We start from the raw sequence: 16,168 nt of genomic DNA, 5'->3' as shown, positions 1-16,168 counted from the left end.
ATTGAAAGAGCAAATCGATCTTTATCACATGATGCAAAATTAACCCCACACGAATTGAAATTGACAAAGGAAGTCGATCGATTTCATGGTCGGATGAAACGCCCTTAACCCTAATATTTGAAGAGAGAGAGAGTAAATGGGATTGACGAGAAAAGAGGGGATAAACGAGAGGGACCATGGATTGCTTCCTGGTTCATTTAGCCATTGGGTATTAAATTAATAAATTTTAGGATTTTCTAAAGGTGCCCATAATTATTGCTACTAGCGCCCATCTTAATGTTAAAAAAGTGTCAACAGAAACAATGGTGGGTGCCATTAGATATTTTCTTTCAATTTTCTTATGCTTTATCAAACACCAAAAAATGACTTTATGATAAGAAAATCTTGGTTTTCTTTCTCATCAGAAAAAAAAATGGTTATCTTACTCAGCCTTTCTAACATATCAAACGGACCCTAAGTATAATGGCTTTTTGTAGGTCATCTTCTTGGGTGTAATTATAAATGTGGTTAACTCCCTAAAAAGTGATACTTTACCTTTTTCTACCCTTAGATGATGGATGCCGTTATCTCAGGATTAAAGTTAACCAAATTATCTTTTTCTGCAGGTACTTGATAAGTTCATTTGATTGTTCCAAATTTCGGTTCCGAATCTTGAATTTGGAGGAAAAGTGACCATACTACGGTTCCAAACTTTGTTGGACATTCTTACAGCTAGCCTATTTTACAAGAGAGTATATTTGAGAGATTCCAACAGATAATCTACAATGTAGGTAAACAACAATTTTAGAAAAATTGTACCTGGATATATCTTTGATCACACTCCAAAAGCCATGTATACATCCTTCATCTTTACTTACTTTTTCTCAATATTGTTTTTTTTATTTTCCTTTCTAAATTGGTGTGACAAACAAAAAGAAAAAAAAGAAGAAGCTAACTTTACAAACTCATGCTACGTGCTTTGAAGAGTACGGTTGAAGAACATGATGATGTTTCAACATTGTTGGTATACATTCGCATCTCTTGCTACATTGTTCATAAATTACAAAGCAAATTATTTCATGACAAAACAACTCATTTTCTGGAAATCTTTCAGACACAACCAATTTCCAAATGTTAGATTCATGTAATTATCCATTTCCTTGAAATTGTTCAAAGCTACGTGTCACTTCCACCAGACACAATATAAAACAAGAAAAAGAACAAAAAAAATTGGGCCAAATTTTCTTTAGAAATAGTCTCAATTTAGTTGTTTCTTAGTCTTTTTCTTTAATTTCATCTTCTCGATCTTCGTATCTTCATTAACCTCTTCACTATACTCGCTAACGTCCTCACATCCCTAGCTCTTCCAACTCTTCTTTGGAAGATGTATAAAGACGTAGATGAATCCTCTAGTATGAGAGACATAAGGGTAGTTTGGTCAAGTAAGTGCCACTTTATATGCAATCCGTCATCTCAGGGTTGGTATGTTAAATTACCAATTCTCAGAGGAGTAACTTCAAAACTTAATTGAATGCAAGGAGATAACCTAAATAAAATAGAGAATGAGAAAATAGAACAACATAAAAAGTAAAAGAAAAAAAATAATCTTCACCAGCTTTTGCTCTATCATTCCTTGCTTTCTTCTGCTTTTCTTCCTTCCTTCTCTCTCTCTCTCTTTCTCTCTTCTTTCTCTCTCTAAAAATACCTATTGACCTCAATCTTCAATCTGTTAGAAAAAAATTTGTCCAATTTCTTTCAAATTAGTCTTCTATTTCTCTTCCCAGATCCATAGAAGGAAAACTCCTTCATTTTTCTCTTGCCTTTCGTTTGGCTTCCCTTTTGTTGATATATCTTAAATTTCTTTCGTATATTGTCGGAGAAATCATTGATTATTGATCATCTTTTTTCTGATCGGTTTTTGATCGCATCTGACTTTTACCCTCCTTTCCTTTGTTAATTTCGTTTATTATTTTGATTTCCAAACTTTCTTAGGGTTCATATTCGCAGCCTCTGTAGAAGGAGAAATTTGGGTTTCTATTTTAGGTCAACAGATCGGGTTTTTTGTTGATTAAACAGGGAAGGTTTTGATTTGGGGGGTAAAGGTGGTTCCTTTATTTTAAAGGTTGGTCAATCATCAACATTTCAAGAGCTATATGTTCATGGAAACTAGTCAGATGTGGTGAATTTTTTTAGCTTCCTCAAGAAATCGGTGGAGGAAGAAGAATAATAGTGTGATTGATCAATGAGAAAGGGGATTTGGTTGGAAAAGGTTAGGTGAGAGGGGGTTAGGGTTAATTGGGTTATAATTGCTGCTTCTTAACCGGAATTGATAAGATCATGGAGAGTGTTATTGGGGGTAAATTCAAACTTGGACGTAAGATTGGAAGTGGGTCCTTTGGTGAGCTTTTTCTAGGTATACAAACTCTCTCTCTCTCTAACTAGATCTCCTAATTGGGGTTTTCCTGAATTGTTCTTGTTATATGATGCTTCAATTTTATGCAGGTGTTAACATACAAAGTGGGGAGGAGGTGGCTATTAAGTTGGTAGGTTCTTATTAACTTATTTGGGGTTTTTGTTCAAAATGGGTATGGCTGAAATTAGATACCAACTTTTTTGTTGCTATTAAACCTGTAATCATTCCTGTGGTTTGTGTTTGGTACTTTATTCTGACAATAGAATCTTTGATTAGTGATAGAATTTAAACTAGAGTCACAAGAATATTTAATTTTTTCTCCTAATTAGTAATTTAACTTGTTGTGGGATGAATTTGGTTCTTGTGTTTGTATCATTTTAGCTTGTATGTCACTCAAAAATGTAAAGTCTGAAGTGGTGATGATGTTTTTGTGAAGTAATGTCTTACAGCCAGTTTCTTCCTTTTAGCGTTTCTGTTTCCATATTCTCTAATAGATTACTCAATTTAGTCAATGTATTTGTCTTATCTCTGTAATCATTCACAGGAATCTGTGAAGACGAAGCACCCTCAGCTCCATTATGAGTCCAAATTATATATGCTTCTTCAAGGAGGGAGTGAGTTCCTTCTATAATTCCATGTTCACTTCTTTTCAGGGTCTCCTTTAAATTTTTCTAGCATAAAGTAGATGGGGTTTATGGATAATAACAGATGCATTTGGTAGTTGTCATAAAAGAAATTGTTGATTTGCTTGAACAGTTAAATTTTCTATTCAATCTGACGAGTAATTATTTTCTTACTGAAGCGGGAATTCCCCATCTGAAGTGGTTTGGGGTCGAGACTGAGTACAGTTGCATGGTCATTGACCTTCTCGGGCCTAGCTTGGAAGACTTGTTTAACTACTGTAATCGGAAGTTCACGTTGAAAACAGTATTGATGCTTGCAGATCAATTGGTGAGTATATGTAACCTACTCCATGGTGATTAGTTTGACGAGTTCATTTCATATGTTATTCAATATTCTACAACAACGGTTTTAGCTCGCTTTTGCAGTGCCTTGTTTTTACTATATTGTGTTTACTTTGTTCTCCTTTTTGGTGTAGATTAACAGAGTTGAGTATATGCACTCTAGGGGGTTTCTTCACCGTGATATCAAACCTGACAACTTTTTAATGGGCTTAGGACGTCGAGCAAATCAGGTTAATTTGCAGTTTGATATTGAGATATCTACTGAACTGAACAATGTCACAGAGGAATTGCTCTTGAATTCTGATTAACTTTTTTTCTCTATTCTATTATTCACTGCAGGTATACATCATCGACTATGGCCTTGCGAAAAAGTACAGGGATCTTCAAACTCATAAGCACATTCCATACAGGTACACCATCAACCCTATCAGAATATCTTTATTGAGAAAGTTAATCGGAGGATATCTGAGCTGTACCTTTTCGTATGATGTTAATGCCATATTATGCTGCTTCTTTAATTTGTGTTGGCTTTCTTGTTGGTGACTGAAATCTTAGAAATACAAAATTGTTGATAAGAATGCATTCAAGAGTGTCCTAAGCGTAGAAAGCACCTCAACTAAAAATTATTTAGTATGGTTGAAATATTTGAATGATGGAAGGACGGTCACTAACTTTCCTGCGTATTTTCATTTATTATTATTTGGATATGTATGCACTTCTCTTTTGTTTATGCTCATATCAAATGTCTAAACAGACTAAACCTTTTATTTCTGTTCGACTTGCTAAGGTAAGGCCTATAATCGCGGTTTTCTTGCGAGGGCCTGGAACCTTCTTTCGCCTACTTACTTGTTATAAAGTATATACACTTCCACTTACTGCCACTGTAATTCTGCCACAGTTTCACTTATGGAAGAAAAGGAAAAAAGTTTTGTCCTCTCTTTTTAGTAGACTTACATAATTCCAATATCTTAATTTTGAGCTAAGGAAGTATTCTTCATATTAAAATAATTAGAACAACTTAGCCTTCTTACCAGATGGTCCCCGTAAGAAAAAAGAGTAGCTGGTAGAGTCTGGGTAGAGAATCGGAGAAGAATATCTCGAATAACTTCAAGTATATTAATTAGCATACCTTTTATCTTATGTGTTGCTCATAAATGAGTACAGCATATAGAACAAGTGCAATGTGATGGCATTGGCATGTATTGGGGATGTGACTATGATCTATGCTACTATTAGTTAGTAAGAAAATGTATTCTGAAGTTGTGTTGCATAATATCGTTGTGGTACTTTGTATTATCTCGTTCAACGAGCACTTAGCAACATTTAAGCACAACATAGATTTCTTTGACTGTGTTATATGATTCTTTCCTACTTTATTAGGTAGGTTGTGGGATTTGTAATATGATATCTAATCCCAAATTCGAATTTGACTTGTGTACAGGGAAAATAAGAATCTCACAGGAACGGCGCGTTATGCAAGTGTTAACACACACCTTGGAGTCGGTGAGCGTAGTATATCATTACTGATTTTGAATGTGTTTGTGGTATGAGTCTCTGATTCAACATAGTCCATGTTATTGTTCATTTTATTAAAGTTTTTCTTACTTGACAGAGCAAAGCAGGAGAGATGATCTGGAATCTCTTGGTTATGTGCTTATGTACTTCTTAAGGGGGAGGTTGAAAACAGAACTCTATCTTGGTCATGTGTTTTGCTGATATTCATTTGGGCTTCTCTCTACTGTTCTGCATCATTCCATCTATTTAGTTAACTCTTCGTTTGCATCCTCTCAGCCTTCCGTGGCAGGGACTAAAAGCGGGAAACAAGAAGCAGAAGTATGACAAAATCAGTGAAAAGAAGATGCTCACTCCCATCGAGGTATCTATGCTATAATAGGCTATTGCTAGTCTAGGGGTAGTTAGCCAATCAACGACTGGGCCTGAAAAGTCGAGGACTAGTGAGACCTGGTTATATATAGATAGAGTTGATATTCTAGGTAAGCTCAGTATGAAAGAACTCATATCTTGATCAATGGTGCGACCCTTGTAGAAGCTTCTAAGTATAGATTTACATCAATAATGGTCATGCTCTATAAATTTCCCTGAAATTCTAATCTTACCTACAGGTGCTTTGCAAATCATATCCATCAGAGTTTATATCATATTTCCACTATTGTCGGTCACTGCGGTTTGAAGATAAGCCAGATTATTCATATCTGAAGAGGCTGTTCCGCGACCTATTTATTCGAGAAGGTAAACCCTCAAAACTAATATTTGATAAGTTTTGATTAACATCGATGACTTTCTAAATTAGTATGATAGCTGACTACTGCATAGCCTTTATATCCTGTTCATGAGTTCCAATCTCCAGGTTAGAAGTCCAAATCTGCTAAAAAAATATATGTATATTGTATTTTTTGTGTAAGAGTTATGTTGGAAGCTTATATACCAAGAGTTCATCTTCTCTCTGTTACAGGTTATCAGTTTGATTACGTATTCGATTGGACTGTATTAAAGTACCCTCAGATTGGTGGCAATTCTAGAAGGGTAAGTGTTTTCACTATTTTTTATGTGTGGGCTCATCTTAAGTACTCTTTTCTGATCCCCGTGTCTGTTTTCAGCTGCCCAGTGGTAAAGTAGGCACAACCCCAGGACCATCCGCTGAAAGAACAGAAAGGACTTCAGGTTTGTTTTCCTTCCCTGTTGATGAAGCCGGTTTCTCTAATATGATAGGACGCCTTGTTTTCATCTCTGTGGTTGACTTGAGACTCATTAAACATCATTCTTTTCACGCCAAAGCTACCACTGATCTCCATGGAAAAACACATGGGGATAATGTAGCCGCTGATTTTTTGTGAGGATGATCTCACTTTTATACCATCCTTACAAAAAATCTGATCAATCTAAAACTCGTAACTCCATCAAAAGTTCGTAGAAAGCTAAGTTTGAAATGGATGGTTCAGAAAGCTTAAAAATTCGATCAACTTTTGATATGGGTGCAGCTTTAGGACATTTCAATCCATGAGGTGTTTTACAAGTCTAGAGCATTTTCCAGATTTCGTTCTAATATCTACATGTAGTACACAAAGGATCTGTGTAACTATTATATTGAAAAATGATCTTGTTATTGATTTGGTCCGATATGTAAAAAATATCTCTTACTCGTGCAATTATAGATTTCTGTCTGCAAATTCATCGAGTTTCAGGGCACTTATATTCAACTTAAAATATGGTGAAGATACTTTCCTGGTTGACTCTTGTTACCAATCCTGATGTCGTAATTTAATTTTAGGCCTGGTGGGACAAGAGATTCGTGACAGATTTTCAGGTGCAGTCGAAGCATTTACTAGAAGAAACAGTTCAGGTTCCGGTTTACATGGTGACCACTCTAAGCTCAAGAATGGAGAGGATTCCCCGACACCAAAGGATTTGGTGAGTTACTGCTATAAGAAACTCACTTTGTTTTTCTGTTGGGTTCAATCATTTGTTGAATCCAAGGGCAGAACCGTGAATTTATATTGGGCCAAGCTGAAAATGAGAGTTAACCTATCTGGAAAATCACTATATTTCTAGTGCAGAACCAAAATTCTATGTTTTTGAGGTTATATTTAAAATTAAAGCTCTATTACTGACATATGTTTTGTTTGATGGAGATAGTTTGGAGGAATTCTTGGAAATGATGATTTAAAATAAAGTCTTTCTATTGATGTAAAGACTTAAAGGAAAAACAAACAAACTTATGATACCCGTAACTTAGTAAAAGTTTGGACCAAGGTTACCAGATTCGTTGCACCCCCTTGCAAATCGCGATCTGGTTTGCGCGAACCCTTTTAGAGTACGTTTGCGAACCAGATCGCCAGATCTAGCGAACTGCTTCTCATGAAGAACAGTAGAGTGAAGCAAAGACATACCTTAGATTTGAGTTTTAGGTTTTGAAATTTCAAGTAATTGCTAATTTATGATTTTATCTTCATGTTTTAAGTACTATTATGATATTAGACTTTGAGTAATTAGTTGTTTCATCCTTAATGAGGTTTGAAATAATTATGTCTATAATTAAGAAATAATTTTGGAATATTTAGTAATGAACCAAAATTTTATATTAAGCGAATTATGTATCAAATTAGCGTACCGAAGTGGTACACCCCCACGTACCGGATACACTCTAATAGGCGTACCGCGTACCCGTTTTCGTACCGCGTATCGGAACGTACCGCGAATCTGGTAACCTTGGACTTTCTATCAGTAAAGAACATTTTTAGCGAAATACAGATAAACATAAGATTTCTAATAAAAATTATAAAACTGGAAATGTATTATTGGAGATGTGAACCTCTTATGTGCTAATCCTCAACTATATGAACTCCAGTTGAGAATTAAATAGTAAAAGTTTCTCTACCTTACCGATTTCAAAGTTCTAACTATTGGATAGAAGAGTGAGATTTCTTGCGTCAAGTGGCTACATGTTTCCATGCACTCTTTTTGTTTTGTACTTGACAGATATACCTGTAGTGAAGTTATTATTACAACGTGCAATGCTTGGTAGTTTTGTTATCATAATTAGGTGATATTGATATCACTGCCTGCTTAATTTTGTCAGGTACCTGATTCTGAAAAACTTCGAACTTCTTCTAGGAACGGCAGCACTTCAAGGAGAGCCGTCGCATCAAGCAGTCGGCCTACTTCTTCTGGTGAACCTAGTGAGAGTCGATCAAGTCGGTTACTCTCAGGCAGCCATCGTGTTTCTTCCACGCAAAGGATCCAACCTGGACTAGAATCGAGATCGACTTCTCTCACTCGCTCCACTGGTGCAAGGGGTACACGTGATGATCCTCTTCGAAGCTTTGAGCTTCTTTCAATTGGCAGAGAGAAGCGAAAGTGAAGTAAGCAACTGAGTAAAATAAGGTGTTTCCTTTTCCTTGAAATCGAGGGAAATTCTCGTTTGTTGTTTGTACTGATTTCTTTCTCGAAGTACTTTAAATACGTAACTATGTATATGCAATTTGTTTATTTCCCTGAAGTCCGTCTCGATGATGTTACTCCATCCTTATGAACACATTAATATCATTTTCTTGTTTAATCTTCAAGAGTCTTTTGTTCTTTATTATAGCTTCTTCATCCTCTCTGGGGGAGATGGAAAGAGGAGAAACCTCACTGTTAAAACTTGGTTCTCAAATAAATGCTGTCTTTTGTTTTGAAACTTGGATATTGCAGGTGTCATTTGTTTTCCATCATTGATATCTGGACTTGATTAGTTTTCCCTTTAGTCTGGAAGATCGATAACTTCGTGAAAAAGACACAAAGAGATTTGCTTGCAAGAGGTTTGCAACTGGCTTACAAAAGGTTTACATTACAACTAATTGCAACAGGGTTCCAACTGCTTATCAAGCATTCTAGATTTATAACCAAGCCCTTGAATTGCTAATCCTTATATGGCTGACGTATCGACTCTGCAATTTCAGTAGCTAAATTTACAGCAGCAGAACTGGAAATGAGTCAGACACCTGAATTACAAACTTCAAACACGAAAACCTGAACATGAGCTACAGAAATCAACCCATTAATTCATCAAAGTAGGGAAGTACTTGATGATTTTCCTGAGTGCCGAAAGAGGAACAAAAAATCACAGACAAGAATAATTATGTAGATAAGTTTGAGATAATGAGACTACAAGAAAATAAAGTGTAAGACCATTTCCTTCTTCAGACATATATATGACTGATATGAACAGAGTATGTATAATTGTAGATATCGACAAGTAGTCGAGATGAATTTTCAGCTCTCTTTACTTCATGGGTTTCTCAAAGCAGCCAACCTCTCCTCCAGTTCATTCACTGACGAACTGCTACATAACAACAAGAAATCAAATGTGCGAGACAAATAATGGAGGATAATCAATTCTTATCACAATTACCCTGAATTAAGTTTGTACTTGAAAGAAAACACCAAAACGCAACTTACTCTATATTCCCAAATATATATTGAAAACCGAGCAGAACCATTACGGTTTTAAGAAAACAAACAAAGCGTAAGTAAGATATCATTTGCTTATAGTCCAGGCCTCCAGGGGGACTACATATGATAGTCTGTCACGATATTAACTACAGTAGCCTATTAAATCTTGTCAAACAAGATTTAATAAAAACAATAAGATTTAATAATAACAATAAGATTTAATAAAACAAGATTTAATAAAAAGAATAAGATTTAATAAAAAGAATAAGATTTAATAAAAACAAGATTTAATAATAATAAAAAGAATAAGATTTAATAAAAACAAATTTAATAAAAACAATAAGATTTAATAAGGCAGCCAACCTCTGCTTATTGTACTATTGAGTCATATTGTCAAGTAATAACTTCTCCGTTGCTTGTACACTATGTAGTTGGTCTCGGTCTCGATCTCGGTCCGGCCAAGATCGAAACGGACCGACATTCTAAGCCGAGACAGCAAGCGTAGCTATTAGCTAATGGCCTACTACTAAGGCATAAAATAAATCCTATTTTAGTAAAATTAGGTTCTTCTGTTCTTTACTTCTTTATTAGTTCTTAATTCTAGTTTTTACTACTTACTACTTATTCTAACTTAATAATTATATAAATAAATCCTAACCTACTATAATTTTGAAAGTTTCTACAGTTTTATAAGGCATAAAACCTAAAAATTCTATATAGTATTATTGCTAATTATATTAGATTCATTGGGAATACAATAAGTACTTGAGATTTAAGAAGATAATAAATAATAGTACAAAATTAGGTCTAAGAGTTTTCCAAAAAAAAAAGTTTCAAACATTAAAAATTACTGCCTCGGTCTCGGGTTGTCTCGCCTGAGTTTCGCCGAGAATCTCGGCCAAATCCTAACTCGGGTTCTCGGACGAGTCTCGTCTCGAGAGATGGACGAGACCTAGACGGGACCCGAGATTCTCGGTCGTCTCGGCCGAGACCAACCACATAGCTTGTTCAACACAAACTCTCTATAGAAAATAATGATCTTCTCTGGCCTAAAAATGATACTTAACGTCTGTTAGTAGCCGACCAAAAAATTTACTGTATACTCGGGTTCACGGATGAGAAAATTCATTTGAATAGGAAAACGTAATCAAATAGCCTAAGTTTATTTTCAACAAAAAAAAGTAAACTAAGTTTATTGTGATAGTTTTAGCGGTTCCTTTTTTTCTTGCATATTCCACAATTGTTGAAAAGCTTGTAAAGTTCAATATTGGAATCTGCAAACTAGTCCAGTCGATCCTCTGCAAAATATTCACCTAATGAAGATGATACATGCTCGGACCTAGGCTATGAATGAAAGCAGAGGGACAGAAAGATCTTTTTCCACTTCCAGAAATGTATAATATACGAGTAATTATTTATATGACATATAATATATGAAACATATAGGGTACGAAAGGAAGAACAATTAGTCCATGGTTGTTAAGGTGGGAAGTTGCAATGGACTGGCGTAGCTCTGCTATAAGATGTACAATTTTATTTATCAAAATCTTCACACTCGGTTTTTTCCAGTTGTACTTGTTGAACAGTTGAAGTATCTATTCCTTTAAGTTATGTCCCAAATTCTTTTCAAGAATTTTTAAGTAGTTACTATTATTTTAGGTCAGTTCCATCAAATTATTTGTAATACTAATTAGTAGAGAGAGAGAGATAACATACCTGCTGACATTCTCGGTCTTCCTGGCTGCAATTTTTCCCTTTGGGGCTGCCGATAACTGTAGCAGTCAAAATATGAAATTCATTATTTAACTGAAAATCCCTCAAACTGCACAAGAATACATAGGCGAGGTTACAAATACCGACCTGTGATGCGACATCTACACCAATTTCATCCAACACCTACACCAAAACAAAATAAAAAAAGAGATAAGAAGTCTAAGACTCTCTTAGGCATGTGATCACATAAATTCTGAGCAAGAAATAATAAAATTTGTTCGATGTGAGTGAGGTGGATTATTCTAAATTTTCACTGTCTCCTGAAACTATATAGTTGTTTCATTTCTTCAGCATATATATCACAAGATCCCAATATAGGTTTAACGCATCGACTAATCTCGTGTCCTAACCACACATGGATCTGCCATCAATCCAATTAGATTTATCAAATTGATGAATTGGGTATGCATTGGCAAACCAGGATTCTACTCCACTTCAGGCACAATTGAATGATTGAAAAAACCATTGTTTGAATAGGTAAAATGAAACAAGTGTTTATGATCGTTATTGTTGTGACAAAAAGATGGTTGTTATGACAGTGTTTTCTTTAAAAAAAAAAGGTGTACCACGAAAAGAGTCAATAACGGAAAATGAATGACAGAACAAACTGTTATCAGATCCTCTTTATCTTTCAAATAGTTTTTGTTTAACGAACAAAAGGCATTATAATGTTAAAATGTTGTCATAATAGTCCCATAGAACAAAGAAAATGTAATGCCTCGAATAAAGAGTGACAGTGAAGGACGTTTACATTAAAAGTCATTATAACGACCATTTTTTAGACATTAAAGAACAAAAATTGTGCACAACAAATTTAAATAATGAAACAACATTAACTGTTGAACTCCACATAAATGTTAAATTTTTTACTCGTATAGCTGATGCGGTCGTCACTTTCTAGTTTCTACGCAATGATAACGTAGACAATAACATTAATAGTAATCTTTTTATCCCATTTTAAGAATAAGATTAGTAATAAGCTTATAATGAATCATACATTTTTTACCCCTTGCCACTGGCTGTGTGGTATCAGAATAAGATTTAATAACAAAAGATTTAATAACAAAATATTTAATAAAAAGAATAAGATTTGATAAAAACAAGATTTAATAAAAACAAGATTTAGTAAAAAGAATAAGATTTAATAAAAACAAGATTTAATGCACACAAGATTTAATAAAAAGAATAAGATTTAATCAAAACAAGATTTAATCAAAAGAATAAGATTTAATAAAAACAGATTTAATAAAATTGAAATTTAATAAAAAAGAATAAGATTTAATGAAAACAAGATTTAATAAAAAGAATAAGATTTAATAAAAAAAGATTTAATAAAAACAAGATTTAATAAAAAAGAATAAGATTTAATAAAAACAAGATTTAATAAAAAGAATAAGATTTAATAAAAAAAGATTTAATAAAAACAAGATTTAATAAAAATAACAAGATTAAATAAAAAGAATAACATTTAATAATAACAGTGGTAACTAATTGACCATAAAACAGCAAAAAAGCATTTAAAGATTACCTGGTTGGTCAGCTCTTCAGATTCTTCTTCTGCTTCGTCATCGTCCAAGGCATCATCAATTGCATCTGACATCATCTCTGTCTACAGGTAATACGACACGAGTTAGTAGTACAAAATTCAAATGTAATCATCAAACAAGAGAATCAAACTCTTAGGCTCGTCTAGAGAGAATTAGACTTGGTTGAAAATTTCATACACTTCAAGTACATGTAGTTAACTTACCATCATATCCATCTGTGCTGATTGTCTCTGAAATTCTTGCACCACCTTTGCTTGCTTTGCAGGCTCCATTTGCTGTGGAAAAAGATTAAAAGGGAGTTAGTAGAAGACCTAAACAAACAAACAAACAAACAAACAAACAAACAAAAATACAAGAAAGAGACACAACGAGAATATGGTCAGTAGTCCTTCAACCATATTTGAAGTGATAACTAATTCAAGAAAAAAATCCTCCCGCATATCCATAATACATTGTCAATAATTTATTTCAAGTTATAAAGGGTGGATATACCACAAGCTTATAACACACTGACAGAAACAAATAGAGTTGTATTAGCTTCACACCTTATTCATTGCAGCCATTGCCTTACTAGCGCCTTTCATGCCAGTAGCTACAGCAGTATTGGCACACATTGCCTGCAAATAAGGATAAATACAGTTTTAAGAACTAAAACTTCTATCACAAGGGAAAAAGGGAATGGAGACAAAGAGCAAACAAAATCCATCTTAATGAACCTAGGGAGAAGACAATCAAGGGTTTGTTGATGCACCTGTGTATGTGTTGCAATACCTCGCATTTGTGCTCGACTACCTTGTAAATTTGCAATTTGTTGTCTTAGCCTTACAAGCTGACGGGCTAGAATCTTTGTTGCAGCCTGCAAGATGACAGATATACTCCCGATTCATCTCAAAAGTACGAAAAAGAAATTCTGGCACGAAGACATGGTTTTGCTGCGACATAGATCAAGATTCTAAAACTAATAGTTGACCTACCTCATTTCCTGTTTTTGCAGTTCTCTTTATCTCAGCAACAAGCCTTTTTTCCTGTCATAGTGGTGGGTCAGGCTACATCAAACACAACCCTTCAAATCAAATTTAAAAATTGATTAACAAGGGCAACATCTAGTGGCTTACTTCTAGTTGCAGCGCCCCAATTTCTTTCTCTATTCCTGAAACAAGATAAATATCCAAGGGAGGTATTTGGTGAGTAAGATAGTTCCATCAAGTTCAAATTTCAATATGAGAAAATTAAAAGTCAGATAAGGAATTTGGGTACAATACTTTATTAGAATCTAACCCTTGTCTTAGTAAAATATCTGTTGAAAACCAGACACTTATCGTTTCTACCCTGAGTTTCTTGTAGCAAATCAACCACTCCCTTTAAGTCCCATGTATATGCGTATTGCCTCATTACTTATCGTTTTATCGAACAAAAAAATTCCGCCTTTTTTCACATCACAACATTTATAGTGACAAAGGGTACTAAACAATTAATGTATACTACCATGATTACATGATTAGGACTCTAAACCAACCTTCACCTACTAAACTACATTACCCATGAATCATGAATGGGTTTGCTTAGCAAAATCGAACAAAAATTCGCATCATCAAATTCAATTGTGATCAAAGGGTTTTAAAGTCTAGCTGTCATTACATAAGTAGTGAGAGAGATAAAGAGATTCATGAAGAAAAAAAAACAGTAACCTCTTGTAGCGTTTGTCATCTCTCTCTTACTTGCCCGCATCGCTTCTGCTAACATATACACATTTAACAAAGAAAATCATAATTAGAGAAAAATAGAGAATTCAATTGAGACATAAAAATGTCATCTTTTCAAAGAATTGAAACATGGGTAATATCAAATCGAACAGAAAACGAAGATTACTAAAGAAAATTTTTGGAGATGATAAATTACAGAGAGAGAGAGGGAGAGGGGTTAGGGCAAAAACCTTTGGCGGTGGGTTTTTTGGAGAAGAGATTCATAGTTGATTGGAACGAAATCGAAGGGGACTTGATCGAGAGGTCAGATCGAATTTGTGAAGAAATCTAGAGAGAGAGAGAGAAGGGAACCTGTTTGAAACAACTGATAAGAGTCGGACGACTTCTCTTCTGCTTTCTTTCTCCTGACGAAATTAACAGATGACAATTTTACGGAAAAAAAGTTGTGAAAAGAAGGTTTATATCTTATTGGTACCATACTATGACTAACTCACTTTTTTTACCCTCATATTTTGATCAACTCTAATTTTCGCTCCCAAACTAACGGTTTTTTATCGACTAAGTTAGAGTAGTCAGTTCTTTTTCATTGATGCCTGACTGACCCCTCATAACAATCTAATTTTTCATTTTATCATCATTTTGTGTGGATGTGTGTTTCAGTCTCTGTAACTTTTGAAATTATCAAAAATAATATAAAAGGAATCAGGAGGCGGTCTAAGTGGACGTTGATCTAAATGGTCTCTTGGTTTCCATTTTCATTTCCTTCTTTTGTCGTGTGTTTGAGTCATAAATTCGTTTTCATTAATGCTAGACCAAATACTACTTAGATATTTCACGTGACTGACTGTCCCTAACGATCTGACCATCCATTTATCATTATTTTCTTGACATGTTTGTTTCAATCTCTATGACTTTTGGAAATATTAGAACTAACATAGAAGGAATCAGGAGGCCGTCTAAGTGGGAGTTGGTCTAAATTTTATTCATTTTCTTTCCAATTTTTCCATTTCATTTTTATCTTGCCTCGCCTTGAAAGAGACAATTCCGATATCATCTCTTGGTTTCCATCTTCATCTCCCTCGTTTGTTTCATACGCATGTCGTACTTCTAATTCATAGGTTTCACTGATGAAGTTCTTCAATCGACTAATGGAACTATGGTAATAACTCTCGTTAAATGGGTTGATGATATTTTTCTTACTTTTCTTACACCAATAAAAGACTTTTTCTATTGTATATTGAAACCAACTGTTCCTTCTAGGTGACTCATATTTATAAAATTTTGTACATTATAGGTCCGAGTTATGAATTGTCATATTCACAGGTTCATGAATGTATTAATATATCCCAACTCACAATACATAATTGGGAAAACTCACTCCAGTATGTTTCTTTTTTGTCGAAAAGGTAGATGAAAATTTGTTAGCTTCAACACCTCACATGAGGCTTGCACGCAGGTGAAGTTTGTACAATCGCAACGAAAACTGTTAAATTGTCTCCATGTATTTGTAAGAGTATTAATATATCCTCACTCACGGTACAATAGAAAAACTTGACCAGAACTCCATATGCCCTATGCCGACATTTTATTAAAAAAATCTATCAAATCATTTTAGCTTACGTAAAGTTTGCATGTAAATTAAGATTTTTACAAGTTCTTAGAAAAGATTTGTATACAACTTTGTTATGATACGATTCATACAGTTTTATTAAATTACTAAAAATCTTACCATTAGAGATCAAACTTGCCCAACTCCATCAATAATGATAAATATAACCACTATGTCAAACAAGATTTCACAAGATTTACGCGTAATTTGTGAAATGACTAAGACAG

At 34.3% G+C, this 16,168-nt stretch overlaps 2 protein-coding genes across 7 annotated transcripts; one reads left to right on the top strand and one right to left on the bottom strand.

Moving 5' to 3' along the window:
• The first annotated feature begins 1,211 nt into the window (after positions 1-1,211).
• Positions 1,212-8,441, top strand: LOC147559015 (casein kinase 1-like protein 10). Its single transcript, XM_086660781.1, has 14 exons — positions 1,212-2,392; positions 2,482-2,522; positions 2,937-3,006; positions 3,195-3,343; positions 3,492-3,587; positions 3,697-3,767; positions 4,799-4,860; positions 4,970-5,033; positions 5,149-5,233; positions 5,481-5,607; positions 5,831-5,901; positions 5,976-6,039; positions 6,647-6,786; positions 7,955-8,441. Exons 1-14 carry the CDS (start codon positions 2,317-2,319, stop codon positions 8,234-8,236), a joined length of 1,398 nt encoding a protein of 465 aa, XP_086516907.1. The 5' UTR covers positions 1,212-2,316; the 3' UTR covers positions 8,237-8,441.
• Positions 8,442-8,898: 457 nt separating this feature from the next.
• VPS2.3 (vacuolar protein sorting-associated protein 2.3) lies at positions 8,899-14,767 on the bottom strand. Of its 6 annotated transcripts, none has more exons than XM_086660785.1 (11): positions 14,563-14,767; positions 14,318-14,362; positions 13,745-13,779; positions 13,604-13,654; positions 13,381-13,485; positions 13,175-13,246; positions 12,833-12,904; positions 12,611-12,691; positions 11,170-11,205; positions 11,026-11,081; positions 8,899-9,196 (listed from the first exon to the last, which is right to left on the bottom strand). In XM_086660785.1, the coding sequence occupies exons 1-11, from the start codon at positions 14,594-14,596 to the stop codon at positions 9,145-9,147; spliced, it is 639 nt and encodes a 212-aa protein (XP_086516911.1). In that variant the 5' UTR covers positions 14,597-14,767; the 3' UTR covers positions 8,899-9,144. The 6 variants fall into 6 exon arrangements, with proteins under 6 accessions (XP_086516911.1, XP_086516909.1, XP_086516912.1 ...); XM_086660783.1 differs by having other exon boundaries at positions 8,899-9,199; positions 14,563-14,765; XM_086660786.1 differs by having other exon boundaries at positions 8,899-9,199; positions 14,684-14,747.
• Between the last annotated feature and the right edge of the window lie 1,401 nt (positions 14,768-16,168).

This window comes from Eschscholzia californica, unplaced genomic scaffold (assembly GCF_041429995.1).
Source record: "Eschscholzia californica isolate CP2 unplaced genomic scaffold, dmEscCali1.0.p SCAF_2, whole genome shotgun sequence".
Taxonomy (NCBI): domain Eukaryota; kingdom Viridiplantae; phylum Streptophyta; class Magnoliopsida; order Ranunculales; family Papaveraceae; genus Eschscholzia; species Eschscholzia californica.
This window is presented reverse-complemented; position numbering and strand designations above follow the sequence as displayed.